Here is a 23,340-nt window from a genome sequence, read left to right on the forward strand (position 1 = left end):
TCTATCATGACATGCACTATAAAGGAAAGAGGAGCAGAGCGCGGTTTACCACAAGTCCCTGTAGAACGTAGATTCTGGAGGCAGATGGCTAAATGACATAATCAACCTAAAACCCAAAATACCATTGTTTTTGCTGACACGATCTTGTAGTAACTGTTCCTTTTGATCATTTATTGATGTTTTATGTCAGATCAGTTTTAGTGAACGTCCCTAGGACTGAGGGTAGCGGGTAGAATCCATGGAATTATGACAGTCAGGGCGTCATGCAGTTTTAGGATATATTCACATGAGCAGGATCTGCAATAGGTAACAAAATCATCATCTGCATAAAATATGTAGCCGATCCTGTACGTATGAATGTATATAACCGAGCATGCTTAAAAAAATAACTTCTTTACAAACAAAAAAAATTGCATAGCATATGATCATTATGGTGTTACCATGGCAGCCCATCAAATTGCATTTTTTTTTGTAAAGCTTTTTTTTAAAGGGGTACAATTGTTTTTCTAAATCAACTGGTGCCAGCAAGTTAAGCAAATTTGTAAATTACTTCTATTAAAAAATCTTAATCCTTCCAGTACTTATCAGCTGCTGTATGCTCCACAGGAAGATCTTTTCTTTTTGAATTTCTTTTCTGTCTGTCCACAGTGCTCTCTGCTGACACCTCTGTCCAGAGCAGGAGAGGTTTGCTATGGGGATTTGCTCCAGCTCTGGACAATTCCTGACGTGGACAGAAGTGTCAGCAGAGAGCATTGTGGTCAGACAGAAAATAAATTCAAAAAGAAAAGAACTTCCTGTACAGCAGCTGATAAGTACTGGAAGGATTAAGATTTTTTAAATAGAAGTAATTTACAAATCTTTTTAACTTTATGATACCAGTTGATTTAAAATAAATAAATAAATTGTTTAGCCCAGAAGTCATAACTCTTGTTCTCTGGCAGACATAACTAGTGCCAAGTTTTACTGAGTTATTAAAGTTATTACTTTAAGTCGATAAGTAAAATCTTACTAGTGGTTGCGAAATTCTACTTTTTGTAGCCATAAATTGGAGCTGCTATTTGTTTGGGAATCAGAAACCCCATTGTGGTCCCAACACAGTGGCCCTCATTTACTAAGAAAATCGGGTTGTAAGTCTATGTTGCTTTCTTACCCGACTGCTTTTTCCCCTGGTATTTATTATTATGTCGCATCCTGTTTGTCGCACGTGGGTTTTGTTGGTTTTGGTTTCCAACTCCTCTGAGCTCTCGGGAAAAAATCCACAACAATTCAACAAATTCGGGTTGGAAACCTTTATAAATACGTGGGAAAGCTCAGAAATGTCGGGTTACGCCCCTTTTTCGGGTTTGGGAGAATCCACATCGGGTCCGTCGGGAAAAAATGTTGCATCGTGTCGCAGACTGGCGCACGATGTCTGCGACATGGCGCAGACAAAGATGCGACAAAAAAACCCGGCAAAAGAGGTCGGGTTTAGAATAGTAAATGAGGGTCAATGTCTCCAATACCTAGATGCCGTCTCGTAGATGTGTTCATGGCTAAGCAGATTTTGCAGCCTCCAGTCCGTCGCTGTGATGACCTCCCCTCTAATTAAATAAACATTATAGAGGAAACCACTCCAGCCGCAGAGCGTTCCGCCGCGTATCACTGAGTGGTTTCTTAGTCATTATCTCCGGCTTTTTAACACTTCCAATATGCATTTGCATGAACAGCTTAAGCTGATAATGAGATATGTATTGCACAACAATTAGATAATTATATTAAGAGCAATTTTATATAATATCTTGTGATAGAAAAGGGCAATTAGCATATAATTTGCAGCGAATTGCAGTCTGTTTTGTCAAGGGTGAAGTAATCAGCACAGAGTATTAAAACGCCATTTACACGTATCGGACTGTACTTTGTTAGGGATGTTCTGTGCAGTGTCTGAATGTGGCCTTATAGTAAATGTTCCTCGAACAGTTTCAGTGTAGTACTGTGCCAATTGGGGGTCAGTAGGAGAACACCCCCAAAAAAAAAAAAAAACACACATTAAAGGGGTTCTCCGCTGCTCGATGTTTGGAACAATGTTCCGAACGATTAGAGCCGGCACCGGGAGATTGTGACTTCATAACCCCGCCATTCGTGACGTCACACCCCGCCCCTTAATGCAAGTCTATGGGAGGGGGCGTGACAGCCGTCACGCCTCCTCCCATAGATTTGCATTGAGAGGGCGGGGCGTGACATCATGAGAGGGTGGGGCTATGATGTCACAATCTCCCGGTGCCGGTGTGAGGTGGTTTTTTGCGCCCCGTAGATCCATGCGTCCGCTCCTCCCCCAGCTCTCCGAACATTTCCGAAGCTAGAACTGGGGGAGGGCAGAGCAAGGGGAGAGAGAAGGTCCACGCCCCCTCCCTCATCTCCCCGAGCTGAGGACGTAAATCTCCACGGCACACCCACTCCCTGAGGACATAGATCGCCACGGCAGGTCCCCTCCCTGAGGACATAGAGCAGTGCTCCCAATGAGCTCTATGTGTAAAGGGGGACATACTGCACGGGCTAAAGGGGACATACTGTACGGGCTAAAGGGGACATACTGTACAGGCTGAAGGAGGACATACTGCATGGGCTAAAGAGCCCATACATTATGTCCCCCTTTACAAATAGAGCTCATTGGGAGCACTGCTCTACGTCCTCAGCTCGGTGAGATGAGGGAGGGGACCTGCCGTGGAGATTTACGTCCTCAGCTCGGGGAGATGAGGGAGGGGACCTGCCGTGGAGATTTACGTCCTCAGCTCGGGGAGATGAGGGAGGGGACCTGCCGTGGAGATCTATGTCCTCAGGGAGGGGGCGTGTCGTGGAGATCTGCGTCCAGCCGAGCTCAGGGAGGGGGCGTGAACCTCCTTCCTCCCCTTGCCCCAGCTCTAGCTTCGGAAATGTTCGGAAAGCTGGGGGAGGAGCGGACGCATGGATCTACGGGGGCGTAAAAAACCACCTCACACCGGCTCTAATCGTTCGGAACATTTTGTTCCAAACGCTGAGCAGCGGAGAATCCCTTTATGGACATGGTGCAGTTTAACGAGGATCTGAGGCCCCTCCTGGCTCGTTAGGTTTAGTACAATCTAAATATTAAATAACAGTTTTGTTATTAAAAATAAATTGACAGGTGGGTGTTACCAGTTGGGGGCTTGTCCCTGCACATTGACATTGTTCAGTCAGTGCGGACTCGGACACACTCCTTTGACACTGAAAGGTCCCTCACATCCATGCCGCAGGTATTGATTACGGCAGCTGAAGGGTTAATGGTTACGGTAGCTGAAAGGTTAATGGTGGTTATTAGCGGGATCACTGATGTCTGCCATTACTGGCTGATCCCTGGCTGCTGATAGGATGCAAGAGAATGCAGCTTCTGTGCTCGCTTCATGCACAGGATGGAATTGTACGCCTATTGTCCTTAAGAGGTTAAAGCGTACCTGTCATATCACAGAAGACAGGCACAAATGCAGATACTGTGTGTCTGTCTTCTGTATTTAGCTCACAAATCCCTCCATTCTGCTGCTCACTCATTCTGACATCCACTGCTCAGGAAGGGGTGTTTGTCTGATAGGACATGACAAAAGTGAGCACAGGGGAGTGCTTGTCCCCCCTTCACTTCCTGAACTTTGTCCCAGCCTTCAGCTGAGACAAAGATGATGCTGCGGCCGGACAGGATTATGTTCTGGATGGAATGGGGATCCCTAATGGTCATAATTTCTGTAAAAATTAGATACTTTTTTATGAAGTATATTAGAAAGATTAATGTTATGCCAAGATGTACAACATATAAAAAGGTTTTGATTCTGACAGTGTCCATTTAACGTCATTATACCTGTAATTAAAGGCCTGCTGCATTTCCTATCCCATGGTATAAGAAGGTGAGCAATAGTGCTGGGCGGTATACCAGTATGAACCGGACACCGTTTTTTTTTTTTTTTTCTCCCACGGTATGGATTTTTGCCCATACCGCTATACCGGTCGGGCCCCTCCCCCACCCTCCGAGTCAATAAAAAAAATGTAACTTACCCGTAATGGGGGTGGTCCGGGCCATCCATCCTTCCAGTAGTGTCCGGCGGCATTCCGGGTGGAGGGTGAACCGGTCCGGGCTGTCCTTCTTCTCCGGGGGACCTCTTCTCCACTCCGGGCAGGCTCCGGCCTAGTACGCTGCATAGACGCCGCTACGCCGTGACGTCAGGTGCGTTGCTGCGCACGGACGTCACTGCGCAGCGGCTTCTATGCAGCTTTACTAGGCCGGAGCCTGCCCAGAGTGGAGAAGAGGTCCCCCGGAGAAGGAGGACAGCCCGGACCGGTTCACCCTCCACCCGGAATGCCGCCGGACACTACAGGAAGGATGGATGGCCCGGACCACCCTCCCCGGACCGTCCCTGCAGCAACTGGGAAGGTGAGTTAGGGTTCTGGGATGGACAGAGGTCTGTATAATATACTATACCTACAGTAGGCCCTCCAGCTGTTGCAAAACTACAACTCCCAGCATGCCCGGACAGCCAACGGCTGTCCGGGCATGCTGGGAGTAGTAGTTTTGCAACAGCTGGAGGCACCCCTAGTTGGGAAACACTGACCTATACTATACACTACTATATAGTCCAACATGCTGGGAGTTGTAGTTTTGCAACAACTGGAGGCTGTAGGGTTGTTTGTTACATCTATTTAAAAGGGTACTCCACTGCCCCAGTGTTCAGATCATTTGGTTCCAAAAGCCCATTTAGTTCCGCTACGCCACCTCAATGCAAGTCTCAATGTAAAAAAAAAAAAAAAAAAAAATACCGTGAAATACCGTGATACTTTAGAAAAATACCATTATATTCATTTTTGGTCATATCGCCCAGCACTAGTGAGCAATGTGCAGTCCAGTTATACCGTATTTATCGGGGTATAACATTCACCCACATTTTCCAAATAAACTTTTTTTTACCCAAATATCCTTGTTAAAATGAGGGTGCGTGTAAATGTGTGTATACCCCGATACATCTTTCTGGCAATGCAGAAGCCGCTGCGGTTCAATGATTTAAAGCGGCCACTTTAAATCATGTAACTGCAGCGGCTTCTGCGGGGCCAGGGACCCGCCGCCGCCGTCCGATTCCCATGTCCCTCCCCGTCCCCGGCTTTCATATTTACCTGTCAGGACTGTCACATCCTCAACGCGACGTCACTCGTCAGTGCGCAGCACACATCGACCGGAGCCCGCAGGAGCACACTGACAGGTGAATATGAAAGCCGGGGATGGGGAGAGACATGGGAATCGGACGGCGGCGGGTCCCTGGCCCCGCAGAAGCCGCTGCAGTTACATGATTTAAAGCGGCCACTTTCAATCATTCAACCTCAGCGGCTTCTGCGGGGCCAGAAAGAGTTTATCGGCGTATAACACGTAGATAGACTTTTAGCTTAAAATTTTTGTTTAAAAAATGGGTGTTATACGCTGATAAATACGGTATACTCTCTGGAGAAGATTATACAGGGAGTGTATGACTGCTGTAAGACCCTTCTATATTGTACACATCACTCAGATTAGCAGCAAAACAAGTGCTCCAAAGTGTATTAGTATAGATCTCCTCAGTTTATATAAATCTTCTTATATTGATCAATGGAACAAAATGACTTGGCAGCTTAAGGACCCGGCCTTTTAGCTTTGTGGCATTATTATCCCTCAGGTGATGACCTTTTCATATAAAGTAGTTGTTCTTTAGTCTTAATTTAGTGATACAGTTAGGAAGCCGCTTCAGAACAAATGTTAAAAGGACACGTGGTTATTGTCTTAATACCTCGCTGTTGTCTCTCTCTTCGCACATCTATATGAATGCACCTATGATATGACAGAAAAAAATGATGCTTCTATAGGTTCATCACTAGGTCCTGCAGATTCTTTACATTTTTTTTTTTGTGTCTAGCTTCCGTATTTAGCTCACAAAACCCTCTATTTTGCTGCTCTCTCATTCTGACATCCATTGCTCAGGAAGGGACATGTCCGAGGCAAGCACTCAGACCGCCCTCACTCACTATGAATTCACTTCTCCACTGAGTCTGCTGTGCTGTGCTGGGTCTATTCATCCAATCACAACAACTCTGATATGTTCAGAAATAACACGAACATTGTCACTTGGTGACTACATTTGGGCCATTGGTTTGAAGGAGGCCTGTGCTGATCCGAGACCTCAGGAGTTGATTTTGAACTTCTGCTGAGGTGTCCGTCCCTTGAAGGCAATAATCATGATGATAATGCCCACTAATAGAGGCTGTGGCTGTCCAGGCATAATGGGAGTTGTAGTTTTGCAACAACTGCAGACACCCTGGTTGTGAAACACTGCCATAGACAATAAATGGAGCAGTTAAAGGGGTACTCCGGTGGAAAACTTTTTATTTTTTTATCAACTGGTGCCAGAAAGTTAAACAGAGTTGTAAATTACTTCTATTTAAAAATCTTTCCTTCCAGTACTTATCAGCTGCTGTATAATACAGAGGAAGTTCTTTTCTTTTTGAATTTCCTTTCTGTCTGACCACAGTGCTCTCTGCTGACAGAGGTGTCAGCAGAGAGCACTGTGGTCAGAAGAGATTCAAAAAGAAAAGAACTTTCTCTGTATTCTACAGCAGCTGATAAGTACTGGAAGGATTAAGATTTTTAAATAGATGTAATATGCAAATATGTTTAACTTTCTGCCATTAGTAGAAAAAAATGTATTCCAACGAAGTACCCCTTTAAGTGCAAGATAAGTGTAATACTGAATAGTTAACATGGATGTACAAAAAGAGTTAGAGCAGCGAGGTATTATGACAATGCCCACATGTCCGTACAACAATTCATTCTAAAGTAGCTGCCCAAATGGGGTTTGGGGGGGGGGGGGGGCTTTTGCTTTGTATGGTTCACCAATCAGGACCACCATCTATAAGCCCCTCTCAAGGATGGCTACAAATAGTGTCTTGTTTTAGATGGCACAACTAAAATCTTCAGCGTGCCCTGAATTGTGTGCAGGTTGTTTTTTCACTACAGGTGTATTCCTGTGTATTGTACTGTCAATTATCACGGATTTTTGGTGCTGTAACCCTTGCTCCCACTTGATGATTACTCACTATGGGGGACATTTATCTAAACCTAATGGGTACGTTCACACGTGAATAATCTGCTGCAGGCTTCCCTCATCTGAAATTCTGCAAGCGGATTATATTGCGGATTATATTGCGGATTATATTGCGGATTATATTGCGGATTACATTGCGGATTACATTGCGGATTAGATTGCGGATTAGATTGCGGATTAGATTGCGGATTAGATTGCGGATTAGATTGCGGATTAGATTGCGGATTAGATTGCGGATTAGATTGCGGATTAGATTGCGGATTAGATTGCGGATTATATTGCTATCCGTTGACATCAGTTTCCAGCAACTGATTATTTACATGTGAACGTACCCTATTAGTTGTCTTTTAGTGTATTTGCTTCTGCGTATTTTTCTACCCATTAAAGGCAATGGGTAGCAAAATCGCCTGCAGCAAAATATGGTGCGGGTGACCCTACCCTTAAAGGGGTACTCTGCTGCTCAGCGTTTGGAACAAACTGTTCCGAACGCTGGAGCCCACGCCAGGAGCTTGTGACATCATAGCCCCGCCCCCTCATGATGTCACGCCCCACCCCCTCAATGCAAGTCTATGGGAGGGGGCGTGGGCTATGATGTCACAAGCTCCCGTCTCCAGCGTTCGGAACAGTTTGTTCCATATGCTGAGCAGCAGAGTACCCTTTCAAAGGGGTATTCTGGTGTAAAAAAATTTTTTAACTCAACTGGTGCCTGTACTTATCAGCTGCTGTATGCTCCACAGGAGGTTCTTTTCATTTTGAATTTCTTTTCTATCTGACCACAGTGCTCTCTGCTGACACCTCTGTCCGTGTCAGGAACTGTCCAGAGCAGGAGAGGTTTGCTATGGGGATTTGCTCCTACTCTCAACAGTTCTTCACACGGACAGAGGTGTCAGCAGAGAGCACTGTGGTCAGACTGGAAAGAACTACATAACTTCCTGTGGAGCATACAGCAGCTGATAAGTACTGGAAGGATTAAGATTTTTAAATAGAAGTAATTTACAAATCTGTTTCACTTTCTGGCACCAGTTGATAAAAAGTACTCCTTTTAAAGCTTCACGGTCTTTGACTCTTTATATAAGCCATTACCCTGTACTATTATCTTGGTGATCTCACCTTTATTAATCATATTACTAGATGCCAGTGACTAGTCTGCCAAGTCATCCTGTGGGTTTCGCTCACGTTTTTCTTGTTCTATCTATAGGCTTCAGTATAACTAGGCACATGTCATTAATTCTTTATTCTGAGCTATAACACGAAACAAGATTGTCCTGCATGTTCTGCCGTAGCCACGTTTATCTCTATATTACTTTTCTGTAAATTTTACCCCTACTACATTCAAAGGGGTATAATCTATTGTAAAAATCTGAACCAGGAGCTGGCATGATACGGCATATGTCAATAATTGTGATAGGTACAAAGGTGCGACTATCAAGCACTACTGGGGTTAGCACTGTGTTTTCCAACCAGGATGCCTACAGCTGTTTCAAAACTACAACTCCCAGCATGCCTGGACAGCCAAAATATGTCCATGCTTTCTGGGAGTTGTAGTTTTGCAACAGCTGGAGGCACAGTGGAAAAACTGGGTTAGTGGCCCATCATTCTCAACATGATTGTTTAGGGGGTGGAAACTGCACTTACAACATATTTATGGCTTATACTGCGTTCACACGACTGTCCCGTTCTTCTCCCGTCAAAAATAAAAACGAACTTTAAAAAAAAAAAAAAAAAAAAAAGACGGACAATAACGGATGCAAATGGATGTTATCCATGTGGATCAGTTATTGTTCAGTTAATAAAAAATTATTTTATTTTTTTTGTTCTGAGCATGCTCAGAACTAAAAATAGATCAAAAAAAGAATTGAAATAAGTAAAAAAACAGAAGACATTAAAGGGGTACTCTGGTGAAAACCTTTTTTCTTTTAAATCAACTGGTGGCAGAAAGTTAAACGTATTTGTAAATTACTTCTTTTAAAAAAATCTTAATCCTTCCTGTACTTATTAGCTGCTGAATACTACAGAGGAAATTATTTTCTTTTTGGAATGCTCTCTGATGACATCACGAGCACAGTTTTCTCTGCTGACGTTATTATAATAATAATAACGCATTATTTATTGTTCTCCTTAGTGGGATTTGAACCCAAGGCAGCAGTGCTAACCACTGAGCCACCATGCTGCCCTTAGCATACATCTGCTATGCATGGTTGCTAAAATGGACAGAGAAGTCAGCAGAGAGCACTGTGCTCGTGATGTCATCAGTGTTCCAAAAAGAAAGGAATTTCCTCTGTAGCATTCAGCAGCTAATAAGTACTGGAAGGATTAAGATTTTTTAATATAAGTAATTTACAAATATGTTTAACTTTCTGCCACCAGTTGATTTAATAGAAAAAAGGTTTTCACCGGAGTACCCCTTTAAAGGGGTACTCCGCCCCTAGACATCTTATCCCCTATCCAAAGGATAGGGGATAAGATGTCAGTACGCTGCGGTGCCGCTGCTGGGGACCCCTGGGATCCCTGCTGCGGCACCGCGCTATCATTACAGCACAGAGCGAGTTCGCTCTGTGCGTAATGACGGGCGATACTGGGGACAGAGCCGCGTGACATCATGGCGCCGCCCCTCGTGACATCACGGCCCGTCCCCTTAATGCAAGTCTATGGGAGGGGGCGTGACGACCGCCACGCCCCCTCCCATAGACTTGTATTGAAAGGGGCGTGACTTCACGATTGGCGGAGCCGTGACGTAACAATGCTCCGGCCCCTGTACTTCCCATCATTACGTGCAGAGTGAACTCGCTCTGTGCTGTAATGATAGCGCGGTGCCGCAGCAGCGATCCCAGGGGTCCCCAGCAGCGGCACCGCGGCGATCTGACATCTTATCCCCTATCCTTTGGATAGGGGATAAGATGTCTAGGGGCGGAATACCCCTTTAAAGGTATAACTTGTATCCTGATACTGAGGCTATGTTCACACGGTGGACCGTCTGCATGGAAATTTGTTTTATGTTCTTAGACCAGTGTATCCCAACCGGGTGCCTTTGGCTGTCCGGGTATGCTGGGAGTTGTAGATTTGCAACAGCTGGAGGCACCCTGGTTGGGAAACACTGGCTTAGACCAAGTGACAGATTTAAAGGGGTATCCCAGGGGAAAATTTTATTTTTTATTAATATCAACTGGCTCCATAAAGTTAAACAATTTGTAAATTACTTCTATTAAGAAATCTTAATCCTTCCAATAATTATCAGCTGCTGAAGTTGAGTTGTTGTTTTCTGTCTGGCAACAGTGCTCTCTGCTGACATCTCTGCTTGCCTCGGGAACTGCACAGAGTAGAAGAGGTTTGCTATGGGGATTTGCTTCTACTCTGGACAGTTCCCGAGACACGTGTCATCAGAGAGCAGTTAGACAGAAAAGAACAACTCAACTTCAGCAGCTCATAAGTACTGATAGGATTAAGATTTTCTAATAGAAGTAATTTACAAATCTATTTAACTTTCTGGAGCCAGTTGATACATGGAAAAAAAAAGTTTTTTTCCTGGATAACCCCAATGTTCAGAACTCACATCGACCTCTTTCCTTCCCACACCATGTGGCGGCATCACAACCATGGAGCAGATCTGAATCAGAGAACAATAAAAGTTGTAATAATGTGTATCAGACAATTTTTTGTTCCGTGGGCATCTCTGAACATTCTTTTGCACGTTTTATGTCTACACAAAGGACGCTTGTGGTTAGTGAAACGTTCATTGCTGGATTTTTTGCCTGTTTCACTGTTAGCTCTGTTCTGACTTCCAATCCTGACGCTACCTATAAGATGTTCCTGCTAAACAATTTTTATTTGCTTTTACATTTCTGGTAGTCATGCATACCTCGGTATTCTTTTTGTTGTCTATATATAGTTTTTTTTTTTTCATAAAGTGTACCTGTCAGGAGATTTTTTAAAAATGCTCCAGGCTTACTTTTTAACTGTTGCTGATCCTGTCTCTGTGCTTAAATCCTGGTTTTCATTAGTTTATGGCTCCTACCGTATTTTTCGCCCTATAGGACGCATCGGCGTATAAGACGCACCCAACTTATAGGTGCAAAATCGAAAAAAATAAAGATTTTGAACCCAATAGTGGTCTTCAATCTGCGGACCTCCAGATGTTGCAAAACTACAACTCCCAGCATGCCCGGACAGCCGTTGGCTGTCCGGGCATGCTGGGAGTTGTAGTTTTGCAACATCTGGATGTCCGCAGATTGAAGACCACTGCATAGGAGGTAATACTCACGTGTCCCCGCCGCTCCGGACCCGTCACCGCTGCCCTGGATGTCGCTCCATCGCTGTCGCCGCGTCCCCATCGCTCCGGAACGTCTCTGCTGCCGGCCGGGTATCCTCGCTCTCCGTCGCCGTCATCACGCCGTTACGCACGCCGACGCACGTACGCGACAACGTGATGATGAGGAAGGAGAGCGCCGGCCATACAGGGGATCCCTGAACGGAGAAGACACCGAGGAGGAAGGTAAGGTCCCTCCCGGTGTCCTGTAAGCACTAACCCGGCTATTCAGTCGGGCTGTTCGGGACTGCCGCGGTGAAATCGCGGCGGTCCTGAACAGCCGGGTTAGTGTCACTTTCCCTTCAGACGCGGTGAGCTTTGATCGCCGCGTCTGAAGGGTTAATACAGGGCATCACCGCGATCGGTGATGTCCTGTATTAGCCGCGGGTCCCGGCCGTTGATGGCCGCAGGGACCGCTGCGATAGGGGTGTATTCGCCGTATAAGACTCACCGACTTTTTCCACCCAGTTTTGGGGAAGAAAAAGTGCGTCTTATACGGCGAAAAACACGGTAATTTGGTTGTTTATGTTGCACACACTGCATGCAGTTCACTGAGAAGGAGGGGTTGTTTCTTGCTTGCCCTCACATTTCATGTGGGAACTTCCTCCCTCACTCCTCAGAACTGACAACTGGCTGCTCTGTTCTTAGACAGGCCCTCGGCTCCCAGATCAGGCTGATTGACAACCTGGGAGAACGCGCAGAATGCCCTGCTTGTCCTGCCCACAATTTCCTGTATTTTGTCTTGGACAGTGGAGGGACTCCTAGTGGTAAGAAGTATGACATTTGTTTTTAACCCAAAATAAACACATTTCTAACCAATATATATTACAAGTAATATAAACACATAATGGTATTATCTACATTATATAAAAAGTTTTTGCAAATGACAGTGCCCATTTAATTTTAAAAGTGGCCATACACATGAAATGATTTTTGGCCGAACATACATGTGTCTTTCTGTAAAGATTAGAAGAAACCCCCGTGTTTTATTTCCTATGAAAACAAAGGGTTTTTAACATGTTTAAATTCGGCATGCCCGATCCTTCTTCCCACCGACATCTGCCATCACATCCTGGGCTGATTCCCAGTGGGTTCAGATCAGGATTTTAAAGGGGTACTTTATTTTATTTTATTTTTTTTAAATCACCTGGTACCAGAAAGTTTAAACAGATTTGTAAATTACTTCTATTTAAAAATCTTAATCCTTCCAGTACTTATCAGCTGCTATATGCTCCACCGAAAGTTCTTTTCTTTTTGAATTTCTTTTCTGTCTGACCACAGTGCTCTCTGCTGACACCTCTGTCCATTTTTAGGAATTTTCCGGAGCAGGAGAGGTTTGCTTTGGGGCTTTGCTCCTACTCTGGACAGTTCCTAAAATGGACAGAGGTGTCAGCAGAGAGCACTGTGGTCAGACAGAAAGTAAATTCAAAAAGAAAATAACTTCCTCTGCAGCATACAGCAACTGATCAGTATTGGAAGTGTTAAGATTTTTAAATAGAAGTAATTTACAAATCTGTTTAACTTTTTGACACCAGTTGATTTAAAAAATAAAATAAAAATTCTAGTGGAGTACCCCTTTTAAGTTATTATAAATGAATGGGAGAGATAAGTACACCTCACCTACCAATCCATTAGATATTTAACCTACAGAATCTTTTCAGTTTTCAAAGCTACATATTAGAGCGGAATTCCTCTCCAGAGTTCTGCTGTGAAAAATACAGTCCAGCAGCCTCCCATTCTTTTCAATGGGATTCTGCTTCACCATTCACAGACCCCAAACTCCACCGTTAGAATGAACTTGTGTATTTTTTTGGCAGAAATTCTTGAAAATGCAGAAAATGTAGAGACGGTGCATTTCTAAGAGGTCCTAGCACGGGTTGGTTCTGCTGATACCCACTACAGTGCTCCCTCAAGTTACAATATTAATTGGTTCCATGATGACCATTGTATGTTGAAACCATTGTATGTTGAGACCAGAACTCTATGGAAACCTGGTAATTGGTTCTAAAGCCCCAAAATGTCATCCAAAAATAGGAAAAAGTGAGGATTAAAGAAAAATAAGTAGATAACTAATATAGATAAAGCAAATCCTTATATATAAAAGTAAGAAAGATCTGCTGGGAGCTGTAATCACTGTCTATGTCAGTGTTTTCCAAGCAGGGAGCCTCCAGCTGTTGCAAAACTACAACTCCCAGCATGCCCGGACAGCCTTTGGCTTTCCGGGCATGCTGGGAGTTGTAGTTTTGCAGCAGCTGGGGGCACCCTGCTTGGGAAACCCTGGTATATGTAGAGGACAGGAGCTTCTTCGGGTTCCTGTACAGTAAATGCAATGTCCTGAAAAAAAAAAAGTAACAAGGAGTCGTCCTTACCTGGTGTCCAAAAGAGCAGGTAACCCTGGTACAGGTAAAGAGTACAGAACATGTAATACCTCCCTGTACTGTAGACATCAGTCAGTGCATACGCTTCAGTAATACAGGTGTTTTACCAGTAAATTGCCCATTCTAATAGGTCAGATCTTCCGGCCATTGACACGTTTCACAGATCTGGACTGTCTGTACATTGTATGTTGAGTCTGGTTTCAACTTACAATGGTCCAGAAAAGACCATTGTATGTTGAAACTATTGTAAGTTGAGGGATCACAGTACTGATTAAATATCGGCTTCGGATTTTTCTGGGCTGAGATTCCGTAGTGTGAATAAGCCCTTACGGTTGGGTTTTCTGGTTAGTTGAATTCCCTTCCCGACTTGCTGTGTTTACTATTCCGGCACAAATTGTGTCACATTTTCAATTTTGGCGCAGTGCAACAGAAAAAACCTGGCCGAGTACATTTTCTGCCACTTGATGATGAGAGATCCCTAAGGAGCCTTCTGCAAACTGGGCAAAGGCCAAAAAAAAAGAACATAAAAAAAGAGAAAGTATAACTTAACTGTGCCACCTGGGCCTGATGAACTTTGCCACAATGCTGTAATGATCTGTGCCAACATGCCTTACTGGACTGTGGCATCATGCCACTACTTTACAAGGTTTGTAACTCACACGATTTATCAGACAAGATCACCTTCTTCCATTGCTACATGGTTCAGTTCTGGAATAGCATCAAGGGAGAGATGTTAAAGGGGTACTCTGGTGGAAAGCTTTTTTTTTTTTTTTTTAAATGAACTGATGCCAGAAAGTTAAACATATTTGTAAATTACTTCTATAAAAAAAATAAAAAAAAAATGTTTACCCTTCCAGTACTTTTTAGCAGCTGTATGCTACAGAGGAAATTATTATTTTTTTTTTTATTTCTTTTTTTTTTGTCTTGTCCACAGTGCTCTCTGCTGACACCTCTGTCCGTGTCAGCAATTGTCCAGAGCAGCATAGGTTTGCTGTGGGGATTTTCTCCTGCTCTGGACAGTTCCTGATACGGGCATCAGGTGTCAGCAGAGAACATTGTGGACAAGACAAAAAAAGAAATTCAAAAAGAAAAGAATTTTCTCTGTAGCATACAGCTGCTAATAAGTACTGAAAGGGTAAAGTTTTTTAATAGAAGTAATTTACAAATCTGTTTAACCACCGGAGTACCCCTTTAAGATAATGTTGGGGGGCAGGGAAGAAGTCTTTAAATGCTGCAGCACCCCTTTTTTTTTGCACTGTGGGGAAACTGCCCTAACATATCTCCAGGTTCCATAAAGCAGACAACCCCTTTAGTTAGGACTATATGAGCTGCAAGAGAAACTCCGATACCATATCCATTTATCTTCATTGACTTTCTTGCTTTTTTCACCTGTTTTTCATAAAAACATTTACATTACAGCAATAATATTCCCATCAGATAGTTTTTTATTGTGCACAGATCAGCAGTGATGGGGTCTGCACAGTATACTGTCCCACCATGGCGATGACCTTTCTATACTCATCCAGCAGATTAAAAGCTTCAAAAAAACAAGTTCTATTACTTTTGGAGAGGTTGTTGGAAGGAATTATGTCCGTGCGGGCAGTATTTTTATATGGTTTGTTATCAGTCACTGTTTTTGTGGTCCTTCTATGTACATTAAAGGGGTACTCGCCAGAAAAATGTTTTTTTTTTTTTTTTTTTTTTTTTTTTTTTTTTTTTTTGTATAACTGTTTATTTATAACTCCCCCCCCCCCCCCTAATACATGAACAAAAGTAAGTCCACAAGCATGTGGAAAATAAAATAAAAACAAGTCCATAAAAGTAAATCAACATAAAATAACGAAAATAAAAAAGACAATATGGATGTAGAAATATATCAAATCCAAGAAGAAAAATCCTCCATGTGGTAAATGGGAAAAAGGAAAGCTGTAAATAATACATGAGAAAAAACTGAATTATCACAATTCTAGGTAATGAGAACTGTTTCTAGGCAAGTAAACACGTTATTAAGTATACATAGTAATTATGAGAGACATTAAAGGGGCACTCTGGTGAAAATCTTTTTTTCTTTTAAATCAACTGGTGGCAGAAAGTTAAACATATTTGTAATTTACTTCTATTAAAAAATCTTAATCCTTCCAGTACTTATTAGCTGCTGAATGCTACAGAGGAAATTCCTTTCTTTTTGGAACACTGATGACATCACGACCACAGTGCTCTCTGCTGACATCTCTGTCCATTTTAGCAACCGTGCATAGCAGATGTATGTTAAGGGCAGCATGGTGGCTCAGTGGTTAGCACTGCTGCCTTGTAGTGCTGGGAACTTTGGTTCAAATCCCACTAAGGACAACAATAAATAAAGCGTTATTATTATTATTATTATTATTATTATAATAACGTCAGCAGACAACTGTGCTCGTGATGTCATCAGAGAGCATTCCAAAAAGAAAAGAATTTGCTCTGTAGAATTCAGCAGCTAATAAGTACAGAAAGATTTTTTAATAGAAGTAATTTACAAATATGTTTAACTTTCTGCCACCAGTTGATTTAAAAGAAAAAAGGTTTTCACCGGAGTACCCCTTTAAGGCTTATCATGATATTAGTACCAAGCAAAAATAAAAAATAAAGTGACATAAAGCAAAAGAAAAAGAAAAGAGTTGAAGATAAAGGGACAAAAAGAATGATACGGAGAAAGAAGTGAGAAGGGGTATTTGAGAAAGTAGAAAGAAAAGAACAGAAAAAGAGTTAGCATGGCCGACATACATTTGGGAGGAAGACATGTTTAGTCCGTGGTCTCAAGCGTCAGAGCATATCCCAAGGTTTCCATAATTTATGGAAATATGGAAGGTTATTGTCTATTAAAGCCGAAAGATATTCCATTTGTCTGATATTCTTAACTTTATTAATTTTAGCTTGAATAGGAGGAGCTTCCGTTTTGTTCCACCATTGCACAATAAGGCATTTTGCTGCAGATAATATATGGAGGAGTCTGACTACAATGTTAGATAGGTTAGGGGGGGGGGGGGGGGGGAGAGATTTAAAAGGTAAACTGATGGCGTAAGGGGGAGATTAATCGAAAACACCTTAGTGATAACAGATTGTACCTCAAGCCAATAGTGCCTGAGTGACGGCCAATCCCAGAACACATGAGGAAGGGCACCTACTTCTGTTTCACGTCTCCAACAGTTTGGAGATATTTGGGGAAAAAGACGGTGTAACTTGTCGGGTGTGTGATACCAATGGGCGAGTACCGTATTAATCGGGGTATACCACGCACCGGCCTATAACACGCACCCTCATTTTACCAAGGATATTTGGGTAAAAAAAGTTTTTACCCAAATATCCTTGGTAAAATGAGGGTGCGTGTGCGCGCGTGTATACCCCGATACACCCCCAGGAAAGGCAGGGGGAGAGAGGCCGTCGCTGCCCGCTTCTCTGCCCCTGCCTGTCCTGGGGTCTAGAGCCCTGCTGCCGGCCCTTCATTCCCGCTGGCTATCGGCGCCGCTGCTCCTTCTCTCCCTCTGTCTGTCGGCGCCGCTGCCCCATTGCCGGCACCGCTTCTCTCCCCCTGGCTATCGGTGCCGGCAATGGGGCGCCGGCACCGATAGTCAGGGGGAGAGAACGGGCAGCGGCGCCGATAGCCAGCGGGAGAGAAGGGCCGGCAGCAGGGCTCTAGACCCCAGGGCAGGCAGGGGCAGAGAAGCGGGCAGCGCTGGTGGTCTCTACACCTGCAAAGCCGCTGCAGTTCATTGATTTAAAGCGCCCGCTTTAAATCATTGAACTGCAGCGGCTTATCGGCGTATAACACGCAGGTAGACTTTAGGCTAAAAATTTTAGCCAAAAAAAGTGCGTGTTATACACCGATAAATACGGTATTTTATACTGAGGTACAAAAAGACGATTTAGATGCCCTTTTCCATATAATGTGCCACTGAGGCATAGACAGAGGGCAATCCATATATAAGTCCCACTTGTCCATATATCCATGACGGAAATAGAGACATCACATGGTGTGGAAAGGATATCATAGATAATAGATATAAGACCTCTGGTGGAAGTAGAGCTTTTGCATTGTAATTTAAATGGCGTGGGTCTTGGGAATACAAAGTTGTCAGACGGGACTTCTAGATATTTTTTGATCTCTAAATAGTATAAATACGAGCTATTAGGCAAATGGAATTTTTCTCTCAGGATATCGAAAGGGTAAATTTTCACGGGTAACGGGTCAATCAAATCCGCAATATGGAGGAAAACATTTTTTTTTAATCAACTGATGCCAGAAAGTTTAAACACATTTGTAAATTACTTAAAAACTATTTTAAAAAAACGTAATCCTTCCTATACTTATCAGCTGTTGTATTCTCCACAGGAAGTTCTTTTCTTTTTGAATTTCCTTTCTGTCTGACCACAGTGCTCTCTGCAGACACCTCTGTCTATTTTAGGAACTGTCAAGGATAGTAAACCTATCCTGCTCCGTACAGTTCCTTAAATGGACAGAGGTGTCAGCAGAGAGCACTGTGGTCAGACATAGAGATGAGCGATCTTTCAGTAAATTCGATTCGTCACGGACTTCTCGGCTCGGCAGTTGATGACTTATCCTGCGTAAATGAGTTCAGCTTTCAGGTGCTCCCGTGGGCTGGAAAAGTTGGATACAGTCCTAGGAGACTCTTTCCTAGGACTGTATCCACCTTTTCCAGCCCACCGGAGCACCGGAAAGCTGAACTAATTTATGCAGGAAAAGTCAGCAACTGCCGAGCCGAGAAGTTCGTGACGGATCGAATTTACTGTAAGTTCGCTCATCTCTAGTCAGACAGAAAGGAAATTCAAAAAGAAAAGAACTTCCTGTGGAGCATACAACAGCTGATAAGTACAGGAAGGTTTTTTAATAGAAGTAATTTACAAATCGGTCTAACTTTCTGGCACCAGTTGATTAAAAAAAAAATGTTTTCCCGGGGAGTAAGTAATAGATCCCTGTAGACCAGTGTTTCCCAACCAGGGTGCCTCCAGCTGTGGCAAAACTACAACTCCCAGCATGCCCGGACAGCCTTTGGCTGTCCGGGCATGCTGGGAGTTGTAGTTTTGCCACAGCTGGAGGCACCCTGGTTGGGAAACACTGCTGTAGACGCATATGTAGCAGAAAAGGAAATAAAAAATTGCAGATTTAATCCTGAAAATCAGTGCTAAGAATAGATTGTGGTAGTTTGTTATGAAGGTAGAGCAGTTGTTATATGAGCAATAGAGATGAGCGAACCTACAGTAAATTCGATTCGTCACAAACTTCTCGGCTCGGCAGTTGATGACTTATCCTGCATAAATTAGTTCAGCCTTCAGGTGCTCCGGTGGGCTGGAAAAGGTGGATACATTCCTAGGAAAGAGTCTCCTAGGACTGTATCCACCTTTTCCAGCCCACCGGAGCACCTGAAGGCTGAACTAATTTACGCAGGATAAGATCAACTGCCGAGCCGAGAAGTTCGCGACGAATCGAATTTACTGTAAGTTTGCTTATCTCTAATGAGCAATATTGAATGAAATCTAAAGCCTATGGAAACCTTTGAATGCAGTTTTTATTATCTATGCAAATTTAAATTCCAGTAGGTTATGAGTCAGGATATCTAGTGTGATTCTGTGCATTCCAGGATTGTATTCCCATCACAACATGTGAACAAAGGTTAACATATGTGACTGGAAGGGCTGCGGTTATATATGCAACCATCAAGGGTAAACCAAAATTATTTAGGGTTGTCCCACTGGTCCGTGCCATTCATAGGGACATTGTAATGCAATAAGTTCCTATTCCACAACCTGCATGTTTTCCCATAAAGTGCATTCAGAACGTTTTCAAACCCTTTCACTTTTTTTACATTTTGTTCTGCAGCCGCCATGACTGCTCAGTCTCCAGCCCATATTTCTCTTTTGAAAATCTTCTGATCTATATTCTTATCAAAGACCAACTTTGATCTGGTCATGAATCGGCTGAGGAGAGGGACGGATGGGATATTTGGCCATTTTGGTTGCTCTGCCGACAAAATTCACTGTGCATGAGACAGAGCAGCTTGCAATGTATGTGAAAACATGCAGGCTGCAGAAGAGGAACATTGATTTTTTTATTTATTTATTTTTTAAAGGGGTTTTCTTTAAAGGGGTATTCCAGGAAAAAAACTTTTTTTTTAATCTCAACTGGCTCCAGAAAGTTAAACAGATTTGTAAATTACTTCTATTAAAAAATCTTAATCCTTTCAAGAATTATCAGCTGCTGAAGTTGAGTTGTTGTTTTCTGTCTGGCAACAGTGCTCTCTGCTGACATCTCTGCTTGTCTCGGGAACTGCACAGAGTAGAAGAGGTTTGCTATGGGGATTTGCTTCTAAACTGGGCGGTTCCCGGGACACGTGTCATCAGAGAGCACTTAGACAGAAAAGAACAACTCAACTTCAGCAGCCCATAAGTACTGAAAAGATTAAGATTTTTTTTATAGAAGTAATTTGCAAATCTGTTTAACTTTCTGGAGCCAGTTGATATATATAGAAAAAAAAGTTTTTTTCCTCGATAAGCCCTTAAAAGCGTACCTGTTATATCACAGAAAAAAAATTATCTTTCTATATGTTACACACTAGGTCATGCAGATGCTTTACATGTCTTTTTTGTGTGTCTGTATTTGGGTCGCAAATCCCTCCATTCTTCTGCTCAGTCATTCTGACATCCTCTACTCAGTAAGGGACGTGTCCGAGCCAAGCACTGAACCCGTCCTCACTCATCATGCATTCACTCCCTCCCTGAGTCTGCTGTGCTGGGTCTCTTAATCCAATCACTGCAGGCTGCTCGGTAACCACCTCCTCACTGTTTTCATGCTGCAGTCTTATAGGACAGGAATGAGCACAGGGGAGTGCTAGTCCTGCCCCCACTTTCTGAACTTTGTCCCAGCCTGTGCTTCAACTGGGACAAAGATGATGCTGCAGACAGACAGGACTTTGTTCTGGAGGGTATAGGGACCCCTTGTGGTTTTTTTTTTTATTAATTTTTTTATTAATTTTTTTATATTTTTTTTTGTTATGCCATGATTTCTACAATAAGGAAATATATACTTAAAAATTAGTTTATTTGAAAGGTTAAAAAGGTTTTTTTGCCAAGATGTACAACATATAAAAAGTTTTTATTTTTTATTTGACAGTGCCCATTTGAAACAACTTTTGACATGTTGTTCAGACCTGTCAAAAGTTGAGCTCACATCGGGCCACTCCTGAGTCACAGCCGGGAAAAGTGTATGGCATCGGGCACCTTACTGCTCAACGTCTTACTGCTCAACACGTCAAAAGTTGCTTTAAATTTTTTTTTTAAAGTGGCCACTAGGGGTCCCCCTGCCTCCTGGATCACATACCTGTCCTGCAGTGGTCATTGACACGTCATGGACACCATGAGTGATTGACAGGGCTGCAGGCAGGTCCAGAGCTGCTGTGTTTGCTCCCAGCCCTCTTTCAGTCAGCAGAATGAGGGAGGGGGAGGAGTCATCACAGTGAGGAGAAGAGAGGGACACGCCCCATGCCTGTGCATGAACAGAAACCTCACAGAGCAAATGATGGCAAGTAAATAAAGGTAATTCTGAGAGAAATATAGGTTGTAGACCCATAAAAATTAGATGTACATGATCAGGATCAGGTACTTTTTTTTTTTTTTTTTTTGCTGTCCCTGCAGTTCAGGGTATGCACAGAATCGCACTAGTCATCAAGGACGTTGCCATGGTATAAAAATTTTGTAAAATTTTGTAATAACTTGAAGTTTCCCTTTCCACAAATAAAAAAAAATCTGGAAGATCTATTCTTAGGACTGTGCATTGTCCCATTCCTCTCTTATTCCTCCTGGAAATGTATGCATGAATTGATAACTGTGTTTTACCATACCAATTGTCAATAGGGTTAAGTAATGACAGACACTGTAGGGCAGCATTTCCCAACCAAGGTGCCTCCAGCTGCTGCAAAACTACAACTCCCAGCATGCCCGGACAGCCTTTGGTTGTCCGGGCATGCTGGGAGTTGTAATTTTGCAGCAGCTGGAGGCACCCTGGTCGGTAAACACTGGACAAGGAAAATAACATCAATTTTATTCATGCATTTTCAAAAGAAGTAACAAAGTTCACTTTTTTTTGTGGACTGTAATAGATAAATAAAAAATAATAAAATAAATTGGTAATTTAACTATGTTAATTTTTTGTGTGTATACATCAAGTGACATATATATATATATATATATATATATACTGTATATTTCTCTTTATATACACATACACTGCACAAAACCTTTTCCTCTTTACCGTTGAGCGAGTGGAAAATGTAAGCTTCTTCAGCATATGTACTAGAGATCTGGCCCATGAATAATTCAGCTCCCGGGTGTCCCGTTACATGCTGCCCTGTGATGACTTCATTGCATTAGGCTGCAGTATGTAGAAATGCATCCTTGTTTATGTACAGAACACGGGTCGTGATGCATTTTGTGGTCCGAAGGCTTAGATGATATATGCAGAACATTGACGCTGTGGATTCACGTACATTTTGCAGGATGAAACGACAAGTGTGTAGAAGTCTCATAAACTAATGTAGCTTTAAATAGGAATATAGGTTATTGTGAAACAATAAACTGCACCCAGTACAAGTCTCTCCTTTTCTTTGTTTGGACAGCTTCTCTAGATGTATGCAATGGCGTCAAGCCACAGCTCTTCAATAGTGTCTCACTCTAACAGCAGCAAACCTGTGTACAGAAAAGGACTGGAACCCTCACAGCAGCTAGGACTGGTGCGCTCGCTTCCTGATGTTTGCCCCAAAGAGCCTACAGGTAAATGTCCCAATCTCCGTTTTTTTGTCGTACTTAAAGTGTACCTCTCGTCAACAAAAACGTTTTTATATAATGTAGATAATACCATTATATGTATATTTGTAATATACATTGGTTAAAAATTGTGTATATTTTTGGGTGAAAAAAATGCTGTCCCTGCAGCTATTGTCTGTGTGTCTCTATGATGAGTCCAAAAACAGGAAGTGAGGGCAGGACAAGCAGGGATCTCTGGATACTCCAGGCTTGTCAATCATCCTGATGTATGAGCCATAAACATGTCCTAGAGCCTCAGTGCACACTGTCCTGCTTTTTCTTACTGCACAGAGCCCTGCTTGTCCACCCTCACTTCCTGTATTTGGTCTCCTCATAGAGACACACATGCAATAGCTGCAGGGATAAAAATATACACATTTTCTAACCAATGTATATTACAAACATACATATAATGGTATTATCTACATTATATAAAAAGTTTTTGTTGACGACAGATACACTTTAAACCTATTTCTCCAACTTCCCCTTAGCTTATTTCTATCCCTGAGCATTTTTTCTCAGTGTACAGTGTTTGTTCCTGCTCCCTCCCCCTTATCTTGAATGTTTTCATGAAGCAGTATGATTTCTTGTGCAGTCTTCTCGTGTGTCATGTTCCTTAATGGGAGAGGCTTAGGTCATGTGACAAAACAAAAGTCACCAGATTAGGCCAGGTTCACATCAGAGTTGAGCTCCGTCCACTCAGTCC

The 23,340-nt window shown here is 42.8% G+C and overlaps 1 protein-coding gene across 3 annotated transcripts in view; it reads left to right on the plus strand.

Annotated features, from left to right (window-relative positions):
- Positions 1-23,340, plus strand: part of VPS54 (VPS54 subunit of GARP complex) — a 140,822-nt gene that overhangs the window by 80,115 nt on the left and 37,367 nt on the right. For all 3 annotated transcript variants that reach the window (XM_056567985.1, XM_056567983.1, XM_056567984.1), the window contains exon 2: positions 22,448-22,601. In XM_056567985.1, coding sequence (XP_056423960.1) covers positions 22,457-22,601 — 145 coding nt within the window. In that variant the 5' untranslated portion in view covers positions 22,448-22,456. The remainder of the gene's footprint in view (positions 1-22,447; positions 22,602-23,340) is intronic.

Source organism: Hyla sarda, chromosome 3 (genome assembly GCF_029499605.1).
Source record: "Hyla sarda isolate aHylSar1 chromosome 3, aHylSar1.hap1, whole genome shotgun sequence".
Taxonomy (NCBI): domain Eukaryota; kingdom Metazoa; phylum Chordata; class Amphibia; order Anura; family Hylidae; genus Hyla; species Hyla sarda.